The 25,744-nt window shown below is 43.8% G+C and overlaps 1 protein-coding gene across 2 annotated transcripts in view; it reads right to left on the bottom strand.

The window, feature by feature from the left end:
• scube1 (signal peptide, CUB domain, EGF-like 1) overlaps positions 1 to 25,744 on the bottom strand; it is a gene marked incomplete at its 3' end in the record, with an annotated part of 208,444 nt that overhangs the window by 172,084 nt on the left and 10,616 nt on the right. For both annotated transcript variants that reach the window (XM_080754594.1, XM_080754593.1), the window contains exon 3: positions 3,740 to 3,865. In XM_080754594.1, coding sequence (XP_080610720.1) covers positions 3,740 to 3,865 — 126 coding nt within the window. The remainder of the gene's footprint in view (positions 1 to 3,739; positions 3,866 to 25,744) is intronic.

Consider the following 25,744-nt stretch of genomic DNA (forward strand, 5'->3'; position numbering starts at 1 on the left):
CTGTCAACGGAGGCTGTATCTGCACTCGACATCAAATAAAAGAAGTCTTTACTCAACTTGTTTATTAAAGATGTGGGCGGCTTGTTTCCTCTTGCCAACCATGAAGGGCAGGTGATGAGGGTTCACACATGACTCACGTATAATAGTCTGTGGCCTCCGCCGTTTTGAAGTAAGTGGCACAAACACATGTAGTACCACCCACCCCTCCCCTCCCCTCCTTCCCTCCCCTCTCCCCTCCCTCCATGTGCAGTGTCTTTAGCAAACCACAACACACCATCTGACACGGAATCTAACCAATAACCTACACCAGCTGTAGACACTCAAGGGCTCACATACAGTACAGACAGCCACAAAGGAAACAAACACCAAATGCTATTAAAACCCATTCAGAACGGGTACACTATATTGTGTATCATTATTTTATGCTTTAACTATTGAAAAATAGCAGATATACAATCTCACATATACAATCTCACAGATCTAGTGTAAGCTCTTGCGAGCTTGTAGATCTGCTATTTTTGAAAAATTGTGAAAATTAGAATTTTGACCCGATTCTATAAGTGTCTTTTGAATCCTTCTAAGATTTTTTTTAAAACCTATGTTTCTATGTCAGCAATCTGGCCAGCCATCAACACAGAAAAGGTCCTTTTCACTTAAATGGAGCTCAGTTAGTCTGTTTTTGAGAGACTACTATGTCAGTGGTTCTCAAACGTTTTCATGTGAAGGACCCCCAAAATGATATGTATTTGGCCACTGACCCCCATTCAACATATTTAGTTCCAGGGACCACCCAGAAGCAAAATTTGAGTTACAAACGTTCACTTTGAAAATACATACGTATATTCAAAGATTTGCACATATTTTCACGACCTTTTAAAAAATAGCAGATCTACAAGCTCGCAGCGCGGCACTCGGTGCCGCGCTGTGAGCTTGTATATCTGCTTTGTATAAAGCATTCAATAATTCTAGGCCTAAATGGGTTAAGACATGTTGCCAGCAACGCCCCTCACACAGCCTCCCAAACAGAAAATTGGTGCATTTTAAACAAGGGGATTTTTTTTTCTTTTTTCTTTTTTAATAAACAGACAGAGGTTATAAGCATTCTTTTTTTTTTAAAGTTAATTCCCCCTGCAATCCTTTTAAACTAGCTATCATAAACATTGGATGTAGCCTACCAAATGAAAACTATCTATCTACAGTATCGTGTACAGTACCATTATGTGATGAGAGTAGGAACCGTGTTTCCAGGGCTAAGAATTCTGAGTAATTATTTAACTCTATGAATGTAAAAGATGGATCTGGACTTTTACTGTGCTTTAAAGTCTAAGTGAAGGCAAGTCCGGAGGCAAAAATCTGTAATGCAATTACCAACCATGTCAGGTCTGCAGTTTAGGGTTACATTTTAAAAGGTGGAAAATTCGGAAGACAGAGTCAAATTAAAAATTCAAGATAATATACCATTTTGACAAATGTATCAATTTACAGTACTGGCAATGCATACATTAGTTGTGACCGTCAGGTCGCAGTTACTATCAAAACCTCCACCGGCTGTCAGTCAGTCTGTCTGTCTGTCAGTCTGTCAGTCACATGTCACACGTCACACTTTTGCCCTTCTCATATCTCCGCCACCGTTGCCCCAATCCATGCCAAAATTTGCACACACACTCCTTGGCTGCCAAACCACTACCTCCACCCCCCATTTCTCACATGCCCCTCTTCTAGCGCCACCATGAGGTGAGATTCTTGCAAAACACATTTTTGGACACTGATCCTACAGATTTTGCCCTGAAATCACGCAAAGCAATCTGTGACAGACATACTTCAACACAATACCTATGTTACACATTTTGCTCCACCTACATACCAACATATTCTTACAACTTTTACCACCACCCCATTACAGCTAAAACCCACATTATCTGCCCCTACTGTATCTAAGCTACACTCAGGAACCAATGCCACTTACAGGCCAATTTGTCTATACTGTACATGCGACCTGACAGTCGCTTATCTCCCGATTAGGGAGTCTTACTGGTATTATGAATGCATAACCTTGGTCGCATTAATGCCATACTCTGCCCTTGAGCTCCGATCAGAATGGATATTTCACAGACAACCCCGCAGTACAATCTGGTTATGCAAGATTTAATCATTTGTCAGATGTGATATTGCAGACGTTATAATGTCTTATGGGCTTTTTATCATCCATATCTGTCCAATAAATCACCATTAGCGTGACATGATTGGCTAGATGGGAAGTCAGATGATGTCATTGGAACACACTTAGAATCCTCTCCCGCTCTTTAAATGTCACTGGAGTGACAGGTAGAAACCGTTCCCTATGAAAACAGTCTGAGCCGAGCGAACAACTCAACAGCCACTCTGGAGCTGCTGGCTGCAGTTATTAGCACATCCTCTCTCACTCCTTTCACCCAGGGGTGTCACAAGGGGGGGGGGGGGGGGGGGGGAGTGGGACTGAGTTACTAGGGCCCAAGGTGGAGGGTCCTTAATTATTTTATACTTTAGCTATTTTTGAAAAGTCGTGAAAATGAGTGCAAATCTTTGAATATATGTATTTTTTAAGCGAACCCTGGGGTCCCTGGAAGGCGTCCCTGGAACTAAATATTTTGAGATGGGGGTCCGTGACCAAATACATATCATTTAGGGGGTCCATTCACCTGTAAAAGTTTGAGCCCCACTGACATAGAAGCATGTTTTTTTTTTTCAAAAAACCTTAGAAGGATTTGAAATATTCAAATGTGAGTGAATCCTTGTACCCAGGGCCCATGAATTTGGTGCGACACCCCTGCTTCTACCCAACAGCTCTCAGAGCCATATATAACACTTAATAAATGCCAAAACATGTCAGACCAAAGATGTTTGGGTTATGCGCAGGGCATCCAAATGACATATTTTGATTTTGCTCGTGTCAGTCAGCGACCGGGGGAGGGGGGGAGGTGAAAGGATGAAATGTGTCCAAGCACATCCAAGTAGGGCTTCGTATTGCGCGGAGCAGAGAGAGAAAAAAAAGCATTTGTCTGGTTGACACTGAGTCAATAACGCGGGGGCCGGGGCTAAATGGACTGGATCTGTCAGTGATAAAGCACAGCACAGACGCCCTAGTCCTTTACTCCGGAGGAGATATCACAGGGAGAAGAACTCTTCAACCCCGGTGACCCTCCCAAAGCCAACACTGCAGAGAAATTCATGGAAGCACTGCAGAACGATGACAGAGGCTCCCGTCTGGAGAACGGTGTGTGGAGCCAAACAGACAAGTGCAACAGATACAGGGTGCAGAGCGCGCATAAAAATATCACGCAAACACACATGCGCGCACGCACACACACACAAAGGCACGCACGCACGGCACGCACGCACACACACACACACACACACTATATCGATACATTGATATCGTCGTTGTCGGGTGAAAACCTTGTATGTCCAAAACCGTTTGTTTTGCATTTATCATTTTAAAAATTATTTAAACTAGTGAAAACAGCCGATCTACAAGCACACAACGCCTCGCGGTGCGAGTCGTTGTGTGCTTGTATATCTGCTGTTTTCACTACTTTTGTGCGACGGCCTTGTATGATGAAGCAGGGCTTTACTTTGCAAAAGAACTGACACATTTTAAACTTGGAGATACAAGGTTTCCACCCGACAACGACGATATATTGATAGAGATGTATTTGAACAAAACGTGATCAACAGCCATGAAGTACAGCAGCGTCCATACCTAGACAGTTGTGTCCATCGTGGGACAGCATGAAGCCGTCGTAGCAGGTGCACCTGTAGTTGCCTGGTATGTTGATGCACTCGTGGACGCAGCCTCCGTTATAGTCGTTCTCACACTCGTCCATATCTGAAAGAGACGAGACACACAGAACTCGTCAGCCATGAAAAACCACGTAGAACAGTGATTGTCCAGGCATGTGTCACGGACGGATGGATGGATGGATTTAAGAACGACCATCACTACACCACATAATTCCCCTTCTTGTTGATGTTTGATAGTTTGCTAAATAATGACATGGTGTGGTGTTTGGGTGGATCAGAATGATGGGCTCTCAGCCTGGGCCACAGGGTAGTGGTCCAGGCACCTATAGGCTGGTAATCCAGCCTTTGCAGCGTCGCAGATTCGAGTCCCGATCCTGACAACGTTTGCTGCATGTCATTCCCCCATCTCTCTCCCCATTTCAGCCTACTGTACACCTATCAATAAAGGCAGAAAAAACCCCAAAAATATCTTTAAAGAAAAAAGAATGATCGGCTCTCCATACCGATTACAGTAGGCCTAGAATGTCAATAGACCAGATCAGCGACACATAAAGCAGGGATACTCAAATAACTGAACCAATGGGCTGCATTACAAAAATGGAAAAAGGACCCGGGGCTAGTTGATAAAATGACAACATTAATGATACTTGACGACTTTCATTGGCGCCTCATATTGTCAATCTTAATTAACAACTGACACTGTTTTCCGGCAAATTAAACATAGTGCTATTGTGGTATTATAGTGTCACAGTTTTGCCTTCCTGGATGATTATTCATGTAATAGTAATGTAATCAAAGATAAGATAATAACGTCATTAATCTTAACCACAACATCCACCCTCATTTCTCTCATGGCCCTCTTCTAGCGCCACCATCAGGCCGATTTTTTCAAACACATTTTTGAACACTGCTCCTACAGATTTTGGCCTGAAATCACGCAAATTGGATGGCAAATCACAACCTCCACCCCTGATTTCTCACAGTATCTCTAAAGTCATGTCATCAACATGGATCTGTCCCATTTCCCATATTCCTCCTGATTGGCTATGATTTCCTTCTAAAGTTTGTGTATGCGACGTGACGGTCGATTATCTCCCGATTAGGGAGTCTTACTGGTTTTATTGATTGATTGTTTGGGGGGCCGGAAGTGGCCTGCGGGCATGAGTTTGAGTATCACTGCAGAAAGAGAGAAAAGAGAGACATCAAAGGAAATGCAAAGGGGTTTGACAGAAGGTGCTTGGGACTGGGAGAGGAGGTCACCTATGTTACTGGCTGCAGAACAGAACTGGGAGAGGAAGTCACCTATGTTACTGGCTGCAGAACAGAACTGGGAGAGGAAGTCACCTATGTTACTGGCTGCAGAACAGAGGGCGCAGCGGCGCTCCGTTTGACATGGGGTTTACAGTGAAGGTGTACCGAGCCAGATAGCCGTGCACAACATTAAGAGCGCATTAGTCAGGGGGCGCAGAGAGGGGGAGAGGAAGGTGGGGGAGAGACGGGCGCAAGGAGAGTGTCAGCCCGGTGTTTATTCGATGGGGATGTCGCCCCTTCATGCTGAGCCAGCGGAGGCTTTCACAGGAGCCACTCACAAGTGGTTGCCATGCGGAGCCACTTAAACAAACAGCCCCCCCTCCGTGTGAACGGCAGGAGATCCGCCAAGCAGCCAGTAAGACCCTGGCCCACATCCTTCTCCTCTCCTCTCCCCTCCCCTCCTCCCATCCTTCTCCTCCCTCTCTTACAGAAGATGAGACAGTGCAGGTGGCTGGCAGAGTTCAGAGTTGTAATAAACTGTAAAATACATGAATAAATACGTTTCCTATACGTTTCCGGGGGGGGTGACAGAATTCATAGATCTAGAAACCACCGCTCAGTTCACACGGGTGTGATTTTTACTGTACTTCTACTGTTCTTAATTTTTGTCTAATAAAATATTTAATCAATCAATCAATCAATCAATCAATCAATCAATATTATAGTGTTTAGAGAAGTCAAAAAAACACATTTGGATATACTGAAAAACATACCAGCGAAAGATTTTCTTTTTTCATCAACATATATCCACCTATTTTTTATTTTTTATTTTTGGCTTTTATGCCTTTATTGATAGGGAAATCGAAGAGAGAGAGATGGTGAGCGGCATGCAGCAAAGGCCGTCGGGATCGGGACTCGAACCTGCGACGTGCTGTCAGGCTACGCTGAGCCCACCTCTGACCACACCCCGCTCTAACTGTCCCAACCCGCTGCCTCTCATTTAGTAAGGGGATATCTTCAGAAATAGTGCCATATCCTGGAATAAATTCCTTACCAGGGACGTGCTGGGCCCCTGATTCAGCCCGGGAAAAAGAGTTGGAGAGGCCCTCATTGCGTGCTATAGAGAGAGATCTCTCTCCATAGCACTGCTGCTACTCAAAGATTTGCCATTTCAGATCATGACAAGTGACAAGCCAGTGGGCCAAATTACATGAGTTATATTTCGTCATTGTCGGGTGGAAACCTTGTATGTCCAAAACCATTTTAAAAATGATTTAAACAGCCGATCTACAAGCACACAACGTCTCGCACCGCGAGGCGTTGTGTGCTTGTAGATCTGCTGTTTTCGCTACTTTTATGCGACGGCCTTGTATGATGAAGCAGGGCTTTGCTTTGCGAAAAAATTTACAAATTTGAAACTTGGAGATACAAGGTTTCTGCCCGACAGTGACGAATTACTTTGTTGGCCGCCCAGCCCCGAAAATGGAACGAAGGCCGACATTGTATTTTTATTTTTTTTCCTAATGGCCGGTCTGGACCGGCCGGGAATGAACCGGCCGTTCGGGAGTTGTCCCGCTTTTCCCAATGGGCAGCACGTCCCTGTTCCTTACCAAAAACCTTCTTCACTAATGTGTTTGTAAAGGTCTCTAGTAACACATCTCACAAAGACTGAAATTCAGTTTCCCTAGGAGAATCTGTTACAGTTGATGAAAGTTGGGGTCCCATTAAATTAACTATACAGGAAAAGTAGCATGTGAGGGGTCAAACTAGAGGTTTTTCATGATTCTGAATCCACTGCAAGCATTCATTTTGCACGAAAAATATTCCTCTGCCCAAAAAACTATGGTTTGATGGATGAATCATCACTTTTCACAGTTTTTTGGGAGCCGCCTTTATCCCAAGGAATGTTTTTTGTGTAAAACAAGTTTGACCCCTCACATGCTACTTAAAGCATATTTATTTTGGTGTGTTTTATCCTGTATAGTTTAACTATACAGGATAAAACACACCAAATAAATCCGCTGAAAGTTGGGGTCCCTAACTTTCAGCAGCTGTCACGGATTCTCCTAGGGAAACTGAATTTCAGTCTTTGTGGGATGTGTTGCTAGAGACCTTTACAAACACATTGGTGAAGGAAGTGTTTGGTAAGGAATTTATTCCAGGACTTTTTAAGATATCCCCTTACTAATTTGACCTTTTATCACTTTTTAATGGATTCTAAATCATGAAAAACCCCAAAGCATATTTATTTTGGTGTGTTTTATCCTGTATAGTTAGGGACCCCAAATTTCAGCAGCTGTCACGGATTCTCCTAGGGAAACTGAATATCAGTCTTTGTGGGATGTGTTACTAGACAGACACCTTTACAAACACATTGGTGAAGAAAGTTTTTGGTAAGGAATTTATTCCAGGACTTTTTAAGATATCCCCTAATATCCACTAATTTGGCCTTTTATCACTTTTTATCACTCCGCAGGCACGCGGGCCCACAGGATTCACACTGACAGGCGTCAATGTGAATCCTGTCGGCCTGCCCTGCGTGCCTTGTCAGCAGGGGTGTCGCACCAAATTCTGGGCCCTGGGTACAGGGATTTACTGCGGGCCCCCCATGAATGTTCTTCATAGGGGGAGGGGGTTTAACCCATTTAGACTGGGAACGCATTATTTTGTGCTTTAACTATTGAAGAATAGCAGATATACAGTACAAGCTCGCAGCGCGGCACTCGCTATTTTTGAACAATCGTGAAGAATTTGTGTATTTCTAGTCTTTGAATATTTCAAATCCTTCTAAGGTTTTTTGAAAAACCTATGTTTCTATGTCAGTGGTGCTCAAACTTTTTCATGTCAAGGACCCCCAAATTGATATGTATTTGGCTACGGACCTTCATCTCAAAATATTTAGTTCCAGGGACCCCCCAGAAGCAAGGTTTGAGTTAAAATGTTTCGCTTAAAAAATACATATATTTGCACACATTTTCACGACTTTTCAAAAATAGCAGATCTACAAACTTTTTTCAATAGTATCAAAAGTATAACATAATGAAAGCCCTCTTCTTGGAGCCCTAGTAACCCAGTCCCGCACGTTTCCCCCCCTTGTGACGCCCCTGCATGTCTGATATCTCAGACAGGGAGCTTCCTGGGAAGCAGCGGCAGGCTGGTGGTGACTGAACTCCCCAGGTTTGCAAGATGGGTGAAAGAAGGAGCTGCTGGCACAGAGCAGCGGTGGGCAATAGATTCAGACAGACAGACAGAACTCTCTGTATCCACATCCTGTGTGTGGACACAATCCAGACCTGGACATAGTGCAGCACACCACATGCATGCACCCATGAAAAACACGCACGCACGCACGCACGCACGCACGCACGCACGCACGCACACACACACACACACACACACACACACACACACACTCACGGATACACGTGTATGTGTACACACACAGTGCGCTAGCCACAAAACCTTTCCTCCCCGTTCTTCACCATCAGCATCGCCACACGCTCCTTAGCTCCGGTCAGGTTACAGTATATAGAGGGTAAGCGCATCCATAAAGTGAATGGCAAATCGACTGGCAAATCGACTGGCAAAGTGAGTGCCAAAGTAAGTTTAACGTCATTTAACATCGTTTTTAAAGCAATCGGATAGGACTTTACTTTTTGGATGTATGGGCTGTTAAGGCCAGAAAGTAGTTTTTTGCCACTCAGTAGGCGTTCCCGCATAATTTCCTGGTAGGATGATGATGTCACGCGCATACCCTCTATAAGGAAAGCCAAAAGCAGAATAAGATTCAAGCTGACATGAAAAAAAGTACCTCATCTGAGAAAAGCTCTCCATGTGAAAGGATCCAGTCGGTTACAAAACCATCAACACTAAATAACACCCTCCCCAGAGAGACACACACACACACACACACACACACACACACACACACACACACACACACACACACACACACACACACACACACACACACACACACACACACACACACACGCACACACGCGCACACACACACACACACACACACACACACACACACACACACACACACACACACACGGCGAGCCCTGCATACGTCACCGTGTTTTAATTCTCTGTTTGTTTGCTCTCTCTCCCACACTACACCAGTGGTTCTCAACCTGTGGGTCAGGACCCTCAGGGGGGTCCCCAAATTATTTTGGGGGGTCCCTAAATGATTAACTTAATGTGCAACATTGTTTCCTCACTCAACAGTAAACAAACCAACATAATGTTTAAGTGTATAGAGGGTATCTGCACATTTCTAAAGTGACAATTTAAGGACTTTTTAATACCTCTAAAATGACAAATTAACGGGGGGTCTTGCACGCGCGCGAAGGCGCGTGTGCAAGACACCAGTCATGTTGCCATACCTTAGCAACAGGCATGATACATTTATTTTAAGAAGTTAAATTTTCCCCCCGTTTCTACGGCTGGATATGGCAGCCTGGAATGGTTGTTGAAGTGCAGCTAACCTTGGCATGTTAGTAAAGGTGCCACAATTAACAATAATGAATTGCACCTTTGCAGATGGGGAGAATACAAGTATGGAGAATATAATTATAATACCTTGTTAAAGTGAACATTTTGAAAAATGTTGCATTTGTAGTTATTTTACTGTAATTTAACAACATAATAACCAGCACAGATAGACAAAGAGACATTCATGGATTTATATTTAAAAGTAACTTTTATTTATGGCAGCTGCATACCCCTGCCATACCCAATTGACGCCCCTGGGGGTGGGGGGTGTTGAACGGGGGGGGACAGGTAACAGGGAGGAGGGGCCGGGACTCACACCAGCCCCCCAAGACCTAAGACCTGGAGGTGATGGAGGGAGAGAGGAAAGAACCAGGCATCATGCCTCTGGACTGAAGGTGTGTGCATGTGGCGACTGCGGTTGTCCCGGTGACCCTGAGCGCAACGGTGGGGGCCAATGGGCAAGGAGGGTCGCAAGCTTATGAGAAACAACTAAGACCTTAAAACCTGGCGAAAACAGTTGCATGCATTAGCGCAAGATGACGATAAAGGCAATCATTAAATGGAAAACATTGAATTAACTTCTGAAAAGGCTTCTAAACCTACACTAGCCTACTAGTAAAACTAGTGGAACTGCGATCTTGCCACACGTGAATAATTGTGGTTGTAAACAATAACACAGACAATATAAATCCTTATAGTAGTGGGAAGAAGGGGTTATCACCAGTAAGACTCCCTAATCGGGAGATAAGCGACCGTTGGTCGCTTATCTCCACAAATAGGCCAAAAGTTTGTTTTACCAATTATCAAGACATACGGGCAGTTGACAGTTTGCCATGGTTACTCATTGAAGTTGAATCTCCATATATGGAGATAACCTACGCATCACACTAAGTCTGACCTCACCAGCCCATATTTGGGCATGAGCAACTTATGTCTCCATGTATGGAGATATGATGACATCACACAGTCCTCAGCCGATGATGTGGCGTGATGTCATACAATACACAAACGAGCCCTACAGTATAAAGGGGCAATTCTTGCCAGGAAAGAAGCATTTCTTCGACTCAGACCTTATCGCCAGGGTTGGCTTATAGCAGCTGTCGGTAGGACCATATATGGATTCTGTTAGTGTGGATCTCCTAACAGGGCATCATCTGTGATACAATCCCTTTTATGCCCATATATGGAGATCCCTAACAGAATCCCTTTCATGCCCATATATGGAGATCCCTAACAGAATCCCTTTTATGCCCATATATGGAGATCCCTAACAGCATCCCTTTTATGCCCATATATGGAGATCACTAACAGCTAACAGAATCCCTTTTATGCCCATATATGGAGATCCCTAACAGAATCCCTTTTATGCCCATATATGGAGATCCCTAACAGAATCCCTTTTATGCCCAAATATGGAGATCCCTAACAGAATCCCTTTTATGCCCATATATGGAGATCCCTAACAGAATCCCTTTTATGCCCAGTTGGTTGCTAGGGTAAAAAAACATGGTTGCTATGGTAAACAGTTGGTTGCTAGGGTAAACAGTTGGTTGCTAGGGTAAAACCATGGTTGCTAAGGTGGTTGCTAACGTACACTAACAGACCAGCAACAACAGACTGTTGCCACAGCAACGTACACAAAGGTTTGTGTACACATGTGGTGTGATGTCATACTGAAGATATATGACATCACACCGTACACAAACAAAGGTGTGACGTGTGACGTGTGACGGACGGACGGACGGACGGACGGACGGACGGCCGGTGGAGGTTTTGGTAGTAAACTGCTCCCTAACGGTCGCAACCAGTAAGACTCCCTAATCGGGAGATAAGCGACCGTTGGTCGCTTATCTCCACAAATAGGCCAAAAGTTTGTTTTACCAATTATCAAGACATACGGGCAGTTGACAGTTTGCCATGGTTACTCATTGAAGTTGAATCTCCATATATGGAGATAACCTACGCATCACACTAAGTCTGACCTCACCAGCCCATATTTGGGCATGAGCAACTTATGTCTCCATATATGGAGATATGATGACATCACACAGTCCTCAGCTGATGATGTGGCGTGATGTCATACAATACACAAACGAGCCCTACAGTATAAAGGGGCAATTCTTGCCAGGAAAGAAGCATTTCTTCGACTCAGACCTTATCGCCAGGGTTGGCTTATAGCAGCTGTCGGTAGGACCATATATGGATTCTGTTAGTGTGGATCTCCTAACAGGGCATCATCTGGGATACAATCCCTTTTATGCCCATATATGGAGATCCCTAACAGAATCCCTTTCATGCCCATATATGGAGATCCCTAACAGAATCCCTTTTATGCCCATATATGGAGATCCCTAACAGCATCCCTTTTATGCCCATATATGGAGATCACTAACAGCTAACAGAATCCCTTTTATGCCCATATATGGAGATCCCTAACAGAATCCCTTTTATGCCCATATATGGAGATCCCTAACAGAATCCCTTTTATGCCCATATATGGAGATCCCTAACAGAATCCCTTTTATGCCCATATATGGAGATCCCTAACAGAATCCCTTTTATGCCCATATATGGAGATCCCTAACAGAATCCCTTGTATGCCCATATATGGAGATCCCTAACAGAATCCCTTTTATGCCCATATATGGAGATCCCTAACAGAATCCCTTTTATGCCCATATATTATGGAGAAATCCCTATTCTGAGTATCTGACATCAGTGTGATGTCACCTGTTTATGCCCATATATGGAGATCCCTGCTCTGCGTATCTGGTTGCTATGGTAAACAGTTGGTTGCTAGGGTAAAAAAACATGGTTGCTATGGTAAACAGTTGGTTGCTAGGGTAAACAGTTGGTTGCTAGGGTAAAACCATGGTTGCTAAGGTGGTTGCTAACGTACACTAACAGACCAGCAACAACAGACTGTTGCCACAGCAACGTACACAAAGGTTTGTGTACACATGTGGTGTGATGTCATACTGATGCGGAGATATGAGCAGGGCAAAGGTGTGACGTGTGACGGACGGACGGACGGACGGACGGACGGACGGCCGGTGGAGGTTTTCATAGTAAACTGCTCCCTGACGGTCGCAATTAAATATATTTTTAATTATTGAGATATTAACTTTATTAAACATTTAAATTCTGCGCCAATATTACTGTCTTGTCTTAATAAAATGTTACTTTTTAACAAGCAAATTAAGCATTCCCTTGGTTGATTTGGGAGCATGACTGTCTGTGTCACAGTCTGACTGTTGCGTGCTGTGGTCAGTGGTCGTGGTGACCTGCAGTGAGTGTGCATGGCTGCACGCAGCCACACACCAGGCAGGCTGTCTGCCTGGTGTCTTCATAACTCTGAAAAGTTGTGTGAGTAAATTAATGGCAAAGCGAAGTGTATCTTAAAGATACTGGATGTGAATCACTCGTTACCTCGAGTAGGATACCCTGCACGCTGCATCTGTGATCTGGTCCATGAATTAATCCATATTTTGAGGTAAGAACAAGCTAAGGAGAATGCTTAATCATACATTGGCTGAGAATGGAATACCATTATGTAGCTAACTTTGAAGAGAGCAGAGCTGTTGCTCAGTTAGTATAGCGACTCCAGTCAGACGTCAGCTGTTGTAGCAGCTGCGACTGATGTGCTAATTATTGATCTGACCTAGATTCGCGCAATGATGTAATTGATTAATTTGAGCAAGATTTCAATATTATATAACATTTTAAAAGGCTTTTATATACTCTTGATACTTTTTTCAAATGAGGTTTGCCCTAGATCTAAGTGTGCTCAGTAAATACATTTTGGTTTCAAAATTGTCGTGTACACGTCAGTGAAATTAGTCGCTAGGAACATCCCTACTTACGAAATCGGCAAGAGTGCCTCTCAATACATTAAAGCCACCGTATATAACCTCTCCATCATCGCCAATAGTCAGTGGTGTGTTCCCAACTTCCCCACACACCTGCGCCCCCACCATTGTGCTCAGGCGGGAAAACCGTGGTCGTGTGCATGTGTGCGTGCAAGAGAGAGAGAGAGAGAGAGAGAGAGAGAGAGGGGGGGAGGGGGGGGCAAAATCAGGGGCGTCAATTGGGTATGGCAGGGGTATGCAGCTGCCATACCCTGGGTCCAGGCGGGAACATAAAAGTTACTTTTAAATATAAATCCATGAATGTCTCTTTGTCTATCTGTGCTGGTTATTATGTTGTTAAATTACAGTAAAATAACTACTAATGCAACATTTTACAAAATGGTCACTTTAACAAGGTATTATAATGATATTCTCAACACTTGTATTCTCCTCATCTTGACAAAATGGTACAGGTGCAATTCATTATTGTTAATTGTGGCACGTTTACTAAAGCCTATGCCAAGTTTAGCTGCACTTGAACAACCGTTCCGGCTGCCATATCCAGCCCAAGAAACCGTAGAAACGGGGGAAAAAAATTGAATGTACTTCTTAAAATAAATGTATCATGCCTGTTGCTAAGGTATGGATGGCAACATGACTAGTGTCTCCAGTCATGTTGCCATACCTTAGCTTTTTCTGAACTGACGCCACTGGGCAAAATACTAGACATTTGGGGAATGGGGAGAGATAAGGGGAGCGAGCGAGAGAGAGAGAGAGAGAGAGAGAGAGAGAGAGAGAGAGAGAGAGAGAGAGAGAGAGAGAGAGAGAAGAGGTACAAAGGGAGGAGGTGGAGGAGGAGTGGGGGTGCAGTCAGGGTGTATTCGGGCCCCCAAACACTGCCACTTCCTGCCCCCGGGGCTGTTGTTGACATCTGACAGCAGTGCCTCCAACAGCTTCTGACCGGCCGCACCGCTTCCGCTCCACACGCGCACGTTTTCTAATTGCCGGGGAAATGTTTATGCTCCACGTCTCATCAAGTGAATTAGGCACCTCCGCTGACGGAGGGGGGGGGGGTCGGGCGGAGGGATGGAAGGATGGAGGAAAGGAGAGAGGAGGAGGAGGAGGGGGGGGGGGGAAGGTTCACTTGTATTATTTGCCGGAGGAAATCCCTTTGTGAACTACCATACATTATACTCCCCAGAGTTACTACAGGGGGTCCTCCAAATCGTTGTGTGGTAGATATTAACCACTTGAACCCTAGCATCCATATTCGGAGAACTTTTGCGAAAATAGCAGATCTACAAGCTCACAACGCCTCGCGCTGCGAGGTGTTGTGAGCTTGTAGATCGGCTATTTTCAGCAAATAGCTTTGGTGTAGAGGGGGAAAAGAGCAGACTAAGTACAGAGTGAAAGGTCAAGTTTATTAAGTATTGACAGTTCAAGTGGTTAAATATCTGATGACACACTTTAACATGAATCCAAAATATACTGATGATGGTGCTGTCAAACGATGAAACTATATGGAATCTGGGGGTCCCTGCTTCAGCTCTCTCTCAGCTAAGGGGTCCTTGGCCTGAAAACGTTGAAGACCCCTGCTGTACGATATTTGATAATGGCGCAGAATGCAGACGCGCGAACACGCCATGCAACCACGTGCATAAGCGGAGACATATCTCACTCGGAGCTAACCTCGCCTCACCAGGCTTTCTGGGGGAAAGCCTGGTGTTCGTTCACAACAGGCCATTTGGTTTCCGCCTAAAGCGGAAACCACTAGAAGAAACGGCGTTGCTTTGATTTGGTTCGCCCCATTTGTTTCCCCTATCCCAATTAAAATGCTCGAGTAGCCTAGTGTGGTCTTGCCAGTCAATATGAGTTGGACTAAAAGACGCATAGCCTATATACCAAACACATTTTTCAAAAGCAAAAAACGAGCAAAACTACTCCGCATCAAGGTGTTTATTAGGTAGGCCCTAAAAGTATGTCCTGGAGCGCAGGGGAATTATTTTGGGTTAAAACTGGATCCGGTTTGATCTTTCCGGCCAAATTGTAATCTTTGAGTACTACAACATGTCGACGTGTTGTGGTTTCCGCTCCCGACCGGATACAACCCCGAAAAGTGAAGTGATCCCAGACTACTTGGAGCTGGCTTTATACGTGGTGATTACCGTATTACGGCGAGGCTGAATCAGACATGGCTGATTGACGGACACTTTAACGTCGCTGAGTCGGAACACAAAACAAAAGGCTCCAATTATCTCAATGCAGAGACCGTCAACCCAGTTCAACCTTCTACATTCTTTCATTCCACTTTGTCCCAAAATAACAAACCATGTGTGCTTATTTAGGAGCGGTTACATGACAAGAGCAAAACCCAAAGAACAAACCAAATATTATTTCTTTAAAACCTTTACCATGTCACGTTCCATTACCAGTCAAACAAATACATCCTCAGGACAGAAATAAGATCATGTCTGCATCATCGAAAATGAACCACAAGGCGACCGCATGGTTGTAAAATCAAGGCCAAACATTGGTGGGGATTTTCTCTTTGAGTGGCTTTTTAAGCTAAGTAGTCAAGAATCACACACACACACACACACACGCACACACACACACACACACGCGCACGCACACACAGAAGCTAATAACAGCTTGACATATGGGTAGGAGAGACAGTGAGATTGAGTACTAGTAAGTGCATCCATGTGTGTATATGTTTGTATCTATTTAAAGAAACAGAAAATAGCGCATGCGATAAAGCCATGTCCCAATTTTATATCAGGTTAAATGCTAAATAGTAATGTCAAAGGTTCGCAGCAGTTCAAATATAATGCATGCACATCCAAGTAAGTAGTCTACCGACGTTTAAAAAAGAAGTAAAAAAAATAATATCTACACACCATCTTTAATCATTAATATGTTAACTTTCCGACCAAAAAGGGTATTTTTTCATTATTTTAAATAGTTTTATGCTATTATTGATAGGGATAGACAGTAGGCTGACAGGAGATGGGGGAGAGAGATGGGGAGTGACATGCAGCAAAGGGTCGGGACTCGAACCCGTGACACACACGCTGTCATGCTTCACTGAGCCTAGGTGTCTGGACAAGACCTATACGTTTTGTATTATTTATTTTCATTTGTATTTATTTTTAAGATTTGTTGGTCGTCCGGATCTGGAATCGAACCGGCGACGCTGCTAGGCATCTATGCCTATGTGGCAATGCCTACGTTTTTTTTGTTTTTTGTTTCAATCACCACAGTAAATCTTTCTCACTACCAGCTGTACATGAGCAACAGACAATTTACTATTTACTAGAAGCTCGGCCGCCCTAGTCGGCGACCTGGCCAACTCGGGAACAATGTAATAAATAGGGGATGAATGCCCCGCCCTTTAATACAAACCCCATTATACCTGTTGTCATAGGATCTGTTTTGACCATCTGTTTGCCTGTGTCTATTTATGCCCAGATATGGAGATATCTGTATCTGTCTGCCTGTGTCCATTTATGCCCATATATGGACATCTATGCAGACACAGTGCCGGTTCCAGAAAACCCTGATGTCAGACATCAGAATCCGAACCTTTTGTGCCGGTTCCAGAAAATGTGAAAATAGGCCAAATTTGAAATAGGGAATGAATGCCCCACCCTTTAATGCAAACCCCATTATACCTGTTGTCATAGGACCCGTTTTGACCATATGTTTGCCTGTGTCCATTTATGCCAATATATGAACATCAGAACACGTCATACTGATGACATTCAATAGGTAACCATAGCATTTTTTGTTGACACATTGGCGTACGTGATGTCAGAGCCTTTTATGAAGTGATGTCACAATGAGTCAGCGCTTGTGCCGATTTCCTCCGGAACAGCCTGATGTCAACAATCAGCTCCGCATAAGGAGATTCCGAACGTTTTGCGCCGGTTCGGGAAAACCGCGCGTCGGATCGGGTCGAGGCCCGGCACTGCACTCCGCGCCGCGGCGGGGAACGCGCGTGCCGAATCTGAAGCCGGTGGGACGAACGGTTCTCGAGATACGCGGATTACATACAGACAGACAGACAGAGATTTGTCGCATTTATAGATAGATTAGGCAATTCATGAAGGATTACACAGGTGACGTATACATAAATAAAGAAAAAGCCTAGGGCACACACACGAGTCTGACACGTTCCTGTGTGTGTGTGTGTGTGTGTGTGTGTGTGTGTGTGTGTGTGTGTGTGTGTGTGTGTGTGTGTGTGTGTGTGTGTGTGTGTGTGTGTGTGTGTGTGTGTGTGTGTGTGTGTGTGAGCGTGTGTGTGTGAGCGTGCGTGCGTGTGTAAAGGCCCAGAGACACCAAACTGATTTGTCCCGACTAATAGCCTACAGATATTACATAGGGAGATCAGAATGGGAGATATCGGGTGTAATACTGACTTGATGGTCGTTTTCTCGTGGTGTGTGCTGCGCTGTCAGGACACATTTACCCAAATCATACAGGCACAAAAAACATCATTACAGGAAATACTATCAGCAATGAGCAATAAGAAAAATAAAAAAAAACCTTTGATCAACTATGACGTTCTTTCGTCAGACATGATTGCTTCTGTGAATCTCTCTGGTCTCTCTCTACACACTCTCGCTCTCGGCCTCATCTTTCTCTGTGCTGTCCAGATTATTTTTCTGATTCCAACTGAGAAAATACAAGAGAGAGCCACTGCTTTCTCTCAATCCCCTCTGTCGACGCATTACCCCACTTTGCAGTGGTAGAAAGTAACTACCGGTAAGTAGACTTACTATTCAGTAGTGGAAAGTAACTACCGGTAAGTAGACTTACTATTCAGTAGTGGAAAGTAACTACCGGTAAGTAGACTTACTATTCAGTGGTGGAAAGTAACTACCGGTAAGTAGACTTACTATTCAGTGGTGGAAAGTAACTACCGGTAAGTAGACTTACTATTCAGTGGTGGAAAGTAACTAAGTAGACTTAAGTACTGTGCTGCAGTACAATTTTGAGGTATTTCCAATTTCCAATACTTGCACTTCTACTCCACTACATCTTAGATCAGGGATGGGCAACTTTGATGACGGCGAGGGCCACTATATTTCCACCTTCACTACAGAGGGCCACATTGCATATTGCCAAGTTCTACTTTGTCATTCTAGTATCTCATACAAAAGAGGCAAAAAAATAGCAGATCTACAAGCTCAAAACGCATCGCAGTTTGCTTCTTTTGAATTGGAATCCTGAATAATTTTGTTGTTATTTTTTGGAAAATTGGAATCCTGAAATGTAACATTTTGATTCAATTTCAAACATATTTAATTATGTATTCATGTTAACTTTATTTACAAATACATCGAACATATAAAAAAAAGAAAAAAACTATAACAGGAATCCCTTTTATTCCCATATGGAGATCCCTGCTCTGAGTATCTGACATCACTGTGATGTCACCTGTGATGTCACAGTGATGTGTCAGGGGAACCACAGTGTCAAGCTGAGACGGTTCTGATGGTAAACTACGGTCGAAACTAGTTACTTTATAGATTTTGATTATTATTATTTTTTTTTAATATGTTTTTATCCCACGGTTTTGCAACCCATTTTCTCACCCAGTGCCAACTACCTAACCTGTAGTCCTGGTTTCCGCTCTCCCCCTGCCGCGCCAGGGGAACTGGGGAGCACTTGGCTGGCTAGGGGGAGGTAGTATAGAAACCAGGAATACTGCATGTTTTTGTGAGGGCATCTACCCTAGGAGACACGGGGAGAACATGCAAACTCCACACAGAAAGGCCCTATCGCCAACCTCGCCTAGGGTGTGGGCGGCTGGGCGCTGATGACGCGGAGGGAGGAACACGCCCCCAGTGCCCACAGCGCCCCCCAGCGGGAATCGAACCCAGGACCTTCTAGCTGTGAGGCGAAGCGCTAACCACTGCGCCACCGTGCCCCTCGAGATTTTAATTATTATTACAAAATATATTGAACCACTTCAGCCCTATGTACATTTTGTCCATTTAAACATTGCCGATCTACAAGCTCACAATGCATCGCATTGTGAGCTTGTAGATCTGTCATTTTCCAAAAGCTCTTTGTACATTTGAAAACTTGAAATTGGACATTCTGCGTACTGAGTACTTTTACTTTTGGTACTTTAAGTACATTTTGATGCCTATACTTTTGTACTTTTACTCAAGTACATTTTGAATTCCATTTCTACTTGTAACAGAGTATTTAATACATTGCAGTATTGTACTTAGGTAAAACATTTGAGTGCCTTTTCCACCACTGCAACTATCTTATATTTACAATGGGCTTATTGCCGCATCCCACTTCCAAAAGAATCACGCCCCCAAACATCCACTCCAACTCATAGGTAGTCGCATAGGTAGTCGTATAGGTAGTCGTCAGGACGGTAAGGAATACCGCCCATAACCCTATGCCGTCCGCTCATTCGCTAACAACGAGAGAGAGGAGGCAACAGGGGAGGGGGGGCGGGCAAGCGAGTGCATGTGCACTGCTGCTGCTGCCTCCACTCACAGTGACTGCAGAGAAATAGCAGAGGCATAACAGTCACTTCTCTCCAGTGCGTCCGGCGGAAAGTTTTTTAGTAAAGAAGCGGGCGTGGACTCTAGATGTGAGCGGCCGAAGGCCGCGAACCTCTAGTATTTAAACATTTGAATCGGATGACTGACCCATGCAGACACCCACTTGCCACCGTGTACAAACCACATATTTTTTACTACCGATCTATGGCCAGAGACCCCCATCAACGGCCTGCCTGGGTTTATGCACATTTCTAAAGTGATAATTTAAGGACTTTTTTAAAACCTCTAGAATGACAAATTAAACATTGGCCCAGTTGTCAAATGTTAGAGAAAGAAATTGTGAGCATGTAGATCTTCTATTTTCACAATATAACCAACCGTGTTGGGGTCAGGGTGGGGGATCCCCAGTTACAATATGATTATCTTGGGGGTCGTCGCGTCCTGAAAAGGTTGAGGACCACTGTCTTAGTGTGTCTGAATCCAGCCAGTGAGGAGAGATTCTGAGTGGTGACGGTGGAGACGAGGCAGACACCGGGCAGACAATGGCCTAGTAAATGACTGCGAAACCCTCCCTCACGGCCTCCTGTGTCTCCCACTCTATCTATTCTTCTCCTGAGATACACCCAGGGGCGTCAATTGGGTATGGCAGGGCTATGCAGCTGCCATACCCTGGGTCCAGGGGGGAAAATAAAAGTTACTTTTAAATGTAAATCCATGAATGTCTCTTTGTCTATCTGCGCTGGTTATTATGTTGTTAAATTACAGTAAAATAACGACCAATGCAAAATTTAACAAAATGGTCACTTTAACTATTCTCCACACTTTTATTCTCCCCATCTTGACAGAATGGTATATTCCCAGGTTCCGCAGGTCAGCTGCACAGGTGCAATGCATTATTGTGGCACATTTACTAACATGCCAAGTTTAGCCGCACTTGAACAACCGTTCCAGGCTGCCATAATCATATCCAGCCCAAGAAACCTTAGAAACCTGTGTAAAAAACGGCCAAAATGCATTTTTTTTTCAGACATTGTGAAAATAGCCGATCTACATGCTCACAACGCCTCGCAGCGCGAGGCGTTGTGAGCATGTAGATCTGCTATTTTCACAATATAACCGTGTTATACAAAATGTAATGCCTCTTATCCATGAGGACTCCCATCTTTGCCATACCCTAGCTTTTGCTGAACTGACGCCACTGCCTGAGATACACCCTCTCTCTCTCTTTCTCTCCCTCCCTCCCTCACTCTTTCTTCCTCTTCATCTCCGTCTTTGCTCTCTTTCTGCAAAGCAGGTCAAGTAACATGTTGCCGGGAAAGGCTGTGATCAGAGTCTCAGTCAGTGTCTCCGATCCACACACACCTCACTCTTTAGCTGTTCTCTTTCTGCAGAGAAACACCAAAACGAATCTGCATATGGACGCTGACATGTGCACGTGCACAGGCACACCCATACTGGGCATTAGGGGAGGGCGATATGGTGATAAATATTGTTGAGACGATACAATGTCTCCACGATATTCCTTTCCAGAGATATCGTATGTATCGTGATACAATGAGGGAGCCTTATAGAAAACCCTGTTGAATTGTTGATACAGAGATTCATTGCAGAATTGTATACTGTCAGAGTTACATATTTGTAAGGGTTCCTTTAGAACTCCCAAAAGGAACCCACAGTAGTAGGTGGTTGTACTGTTAAGTAACTTGAAATATAACCATAAAAACCAATATGAAAAAGAATCGTGATAAGATTGTGTATCGTGATACAGCTTGGAAGAATATCGTGATATTTTATTTTTTCATATCGCCCACCCCCACTGGGCATACTGTGTAGATGGACGATATACATGCAGTAAAATCCTGTAGGTGGGCGATACAAGGAAAGAATATACACAGTATAATCCTCTGTGTTAATTCAACTATTCGTACACTCTGTTAAAAAATGGATAAATTAACAGGTTTTTATTGTTTTAGTGTATACAGTATATAACAATCACATGTAAAACATTGATGATCATGTTTCTCACATTGAACTACATGGCAACGGTGTTTTCATTGTTTTGAGTTTACTTGTACAAACACAATTATTTCTTGTATTACCATTCACGATGTTTGAAAGAATACTCATGATACGATTAAAGTGGCGACAATTAATGTTACACACGTCGATATTTTAGTCGAAGTAAACACCACCAACTTTTTTTAATAATCTCAAATCATATCTGTGAAATCTCGAGAAAACCAGGTGGCAAGAAGAAATTGTTAGATTTATTGCCGATGTGTGCTTGAAAAAAGTGACTTTGAAAGAAGGCAGACATTTCAACAAATGTCACGCGATCTAAGAAGAAGCAGGTGAAGCTTGAATGAAATGAATGTATCTCACTGCCCTCTTTCTTTACTTAAAAGAAATGATGAATAATAACATTTACAGCGATATATTGATTGATGTCTGTTTGATAAGACAAACATTTTTAGTACGCATCCCCACTCCGAATCTCTCGCCAGAGAAAACAATTCCCAGAAACCTGAAAGACCGCAAAGTCACTGTGATCAAAATGATTCACTATATCAAAATCCTGTATTTGAACGAATTCCAGATCCAAACCGCTGGTTGGGTAAACAAGAGCACAAAACCCAATGACCAACAGCCAGTTGGCCCAGTTTGCCAGATGTTTCTCTAAACACAGAGACGTCTCTTGCTGTCCGTTAGGCGCACGCACGAGGACGAGTGTTGTAACGCGGGTTCAGATAATGCACAATGTCTTCTGCTCCCCCACATTCTCTCATTCGTCATTTGACAGTCGAGGGATGAAAGTTCACATTTTTCCATAACGAGCCAGCAATATTAGCTCTTGGAAAAATCTACAGAGAGGGCAGCATTCATAAACGCCAGATCGGGTTTCAGGGCCAAACGAAGCTTTCAGAGGAACAGATTCACTTGAGAAAATGACTTCTGAGGGGAGGACACAGTCATGATGGGAGTATTGTACAACCAGGGGACAGAACAAAAACGGCCAACTAATGTATACCGCGATGCCTTACAGACAAGGCAAAAAACAACAACTTGCGGTGAACTGCCATAACTGGGAGGCAGAGATTATGTTTTCATCCATTCCGTGTGTGTCCGTCCGTCTGTCAATGTGTGTGTAAACCAAAACCAAAAACACCTGGGTTCCAGAGGCTAGTGTGTGTGTGTGTGTGTGTGTGTGTGTGTGTGTGAGACCAATCTGCGCGAGACCAAAACAACAGTCAAAAGCCACCACTTTTACTTTCACCCGTAGGGGGCGCAATAAATACAGAAATCGCAGAAACGTGATTTGGTTTGACCAAATTAAACACAAAATAATGGTCTCATCATGCGTCATGTGACAATGACCATCAAACAGGTTTATGATACTTCATATCATATCGTTTGCCTATAATTGACTTCACAAATGTGCGGGAAACAGCATAATGAAACACAAAATACAAAATACAAATACAAACTACAAAGAGATACAGAGGAAGGCAGAAAAACAAGGGCTTTGGTGCTTCCTGGAAGAGCAGAGCTGCTAATGACTCTGGCCAACAGACTGGCCCTTAATGCCTGTTGATTGGAAACACAGCCGGCCAATTACAGCAACCATATCTAATCACACGGGTCACAGGTCATTTCTCATCCACCATACATCTTCATTCATTCGGTGTCTGTGTCACTTGCTGTTGCCTCACAGACAGCCAACAGATTGTCAGTGTGTACAGTACAGTTAACCAGTGGTGGAAAAGGTACTAAAATGTTTTACTTAACACTTATGTTGCAATGATTTTTTCTCTTCAATGTCTCGCGTTGCCATGGTTACCATAGACTTCCATGTAATTGTGCAATTGTGTAAAAAGTGCACGCCCATGCCTAGATGATGCACCACGTGTGTAGATGCTGTTCACAGCTTTCAGACAAAAAAATCCGTTTGGAAATCCTTTCAGGCATTCATGATTTATGGGCCATTATGTTTTCTTCAGATGTAAACAAACATGGCTGCCATGTTTGAAAGAATGGGTTGGTATGGGGGTTAAACATGCAATTTCGCGATCGCGATCATGCCTAATACATTTCTGGAGGTCCAAAAAAAAGTTTTGAATTTTTTTTTTTTGAAAAATATTTTTTTTTTTTTTCAAAAACGGCCCAAACTTGGGAAACTCGGGGTTGGCACAGCGTTGGTATCAATACAAACTCGGGAAACTCGGGGTTGGCACCAGATGTGTTAAGTAAAAGTATCAATACTGCAACGTAGAAATATTTAAGTAAAAGTGTGGAATTAAAAATGTACTTGAGTAAAAGTACAAACATTCACTGAAAATAGCAATGATCTATAAGTTCACTGTTTATCATCGCCCGTGCTGCGACAAGTTGTTGTGAGCTTGTAGATTGGCCGTTTTCAACAGAGTGATTTGGTGTTGAGGGACAAAGGACCGGTCAACTGAACTAAGGGTATTTTTAAACGGCCCCATTGTCGTTTTGGTGTCGTCAACAAACCATGTATCACGTTTACTTTACACGTTGGTGGTTTTACATGACAACGCATCAAGTAATGCAAAATGCTGTAGTGTCATGTGCCCGGCCTACATATACTGTGTATTTATTTACCCTTCAACTATAAAATATATATTGTTTTTAATGAGACTTGTAATTACGCTCCCAAACTCCAAATTATCGTCTGTTTTCGCATATTGAATGATTCCCACTCCCGCAGCGCAGCCAATCTCAAGCGCTGCACTGCAGAGGCGTCAGTGGCAAGGTATGGCAGCATTGGCAGCTATACCATACCTTGGCTACAGGGGAAAATAATAAAATGTACTTCTTAAAATAAATTCATCATGCCTGTTGCTAAGGATTGGCAACATGACTGGTGTCTTGCATGCGTGCCTTCACGCTTGCAAGACACCAGTCATGTTGCGATATCTTAGCTTTTGCTGAACTGACACCACTGAGGGGGAGCAAGCAGCCGACAAGGAGGAAAGTTTTGCGATATGAGCTGTGAGTCATGGATTCTGACTGGACAGTAACAGTGGACTGTCACTGGACAGGTTTGTGTATATTGTGGATGTCACGGTGATTGTTGACTAAGCTGAAAATGCAACTGTCCTGCATGACTCACGCACGCAACCCTCCGCAATAGCTCTCGTCTCTCGGAGAGGCGCTCTGTCTACGACACCAGTCCCAAAGTAACGGTGAAAAATAAGCGAAATATAGCATCAGACACAGTTCGGGCCAAATACTCAGCCAGATCCGGTCCATTTTCCCCGGCTCCTTTTTAGCGAGTTGGTCAAGTTGATTTTGTATTTATTTATTACCGGTATGTTCTACTATTTGGTATTTCAATTCCCCCCTCTCTCCATGATCTGACCGCGTCCACAGGTGTCTCGCATTAACGACCAAGTAGCATACTTTGTGTTGTGTTTTATTGCAATCTTGACAAAATCAACCAGTAGACCGCGGACCTGACTTGCGCATTCATACATGCATGGACTAAACAGACATGCAGTCTGACACACTGACTGACACAGACACACACACACACCGTTCCTCTCCCATTCGGGTTGAGGCGGGGGAGGGAGAGGGCCGTGCTTTGACCGACGTCATCGTATTTACCGTACTGGTCCTTTTATACTGCTTCCAAATCAATACGAAAACGCCAGATATCCACTTGCAGAGCCGAATTCAAAAAAGATGCGGACTGGGTCATAAATACGCGTCTCCATGTGTCAATATCGCCGTATCAATAGTTTAGTTTAGCGGAGTCAGAGCAATTCGTATTCGCGTGAAAGTAGCTTAAGTATTTGGGTTTGATGATTG

This window comes from Nannobrachium achirus (genome assembly GCF_963921795.1).
Source record: "Nannobrachium achirus genome assembly, chromosome: 23".
Classification (NCBI taxonomy): domain Eukaryota; kingdom Metazoa; phylum Chordata; class Actinopteri; order Myctophiformes; family Myctophidae; genus Nannobrachium; species Nannobrachium achirus.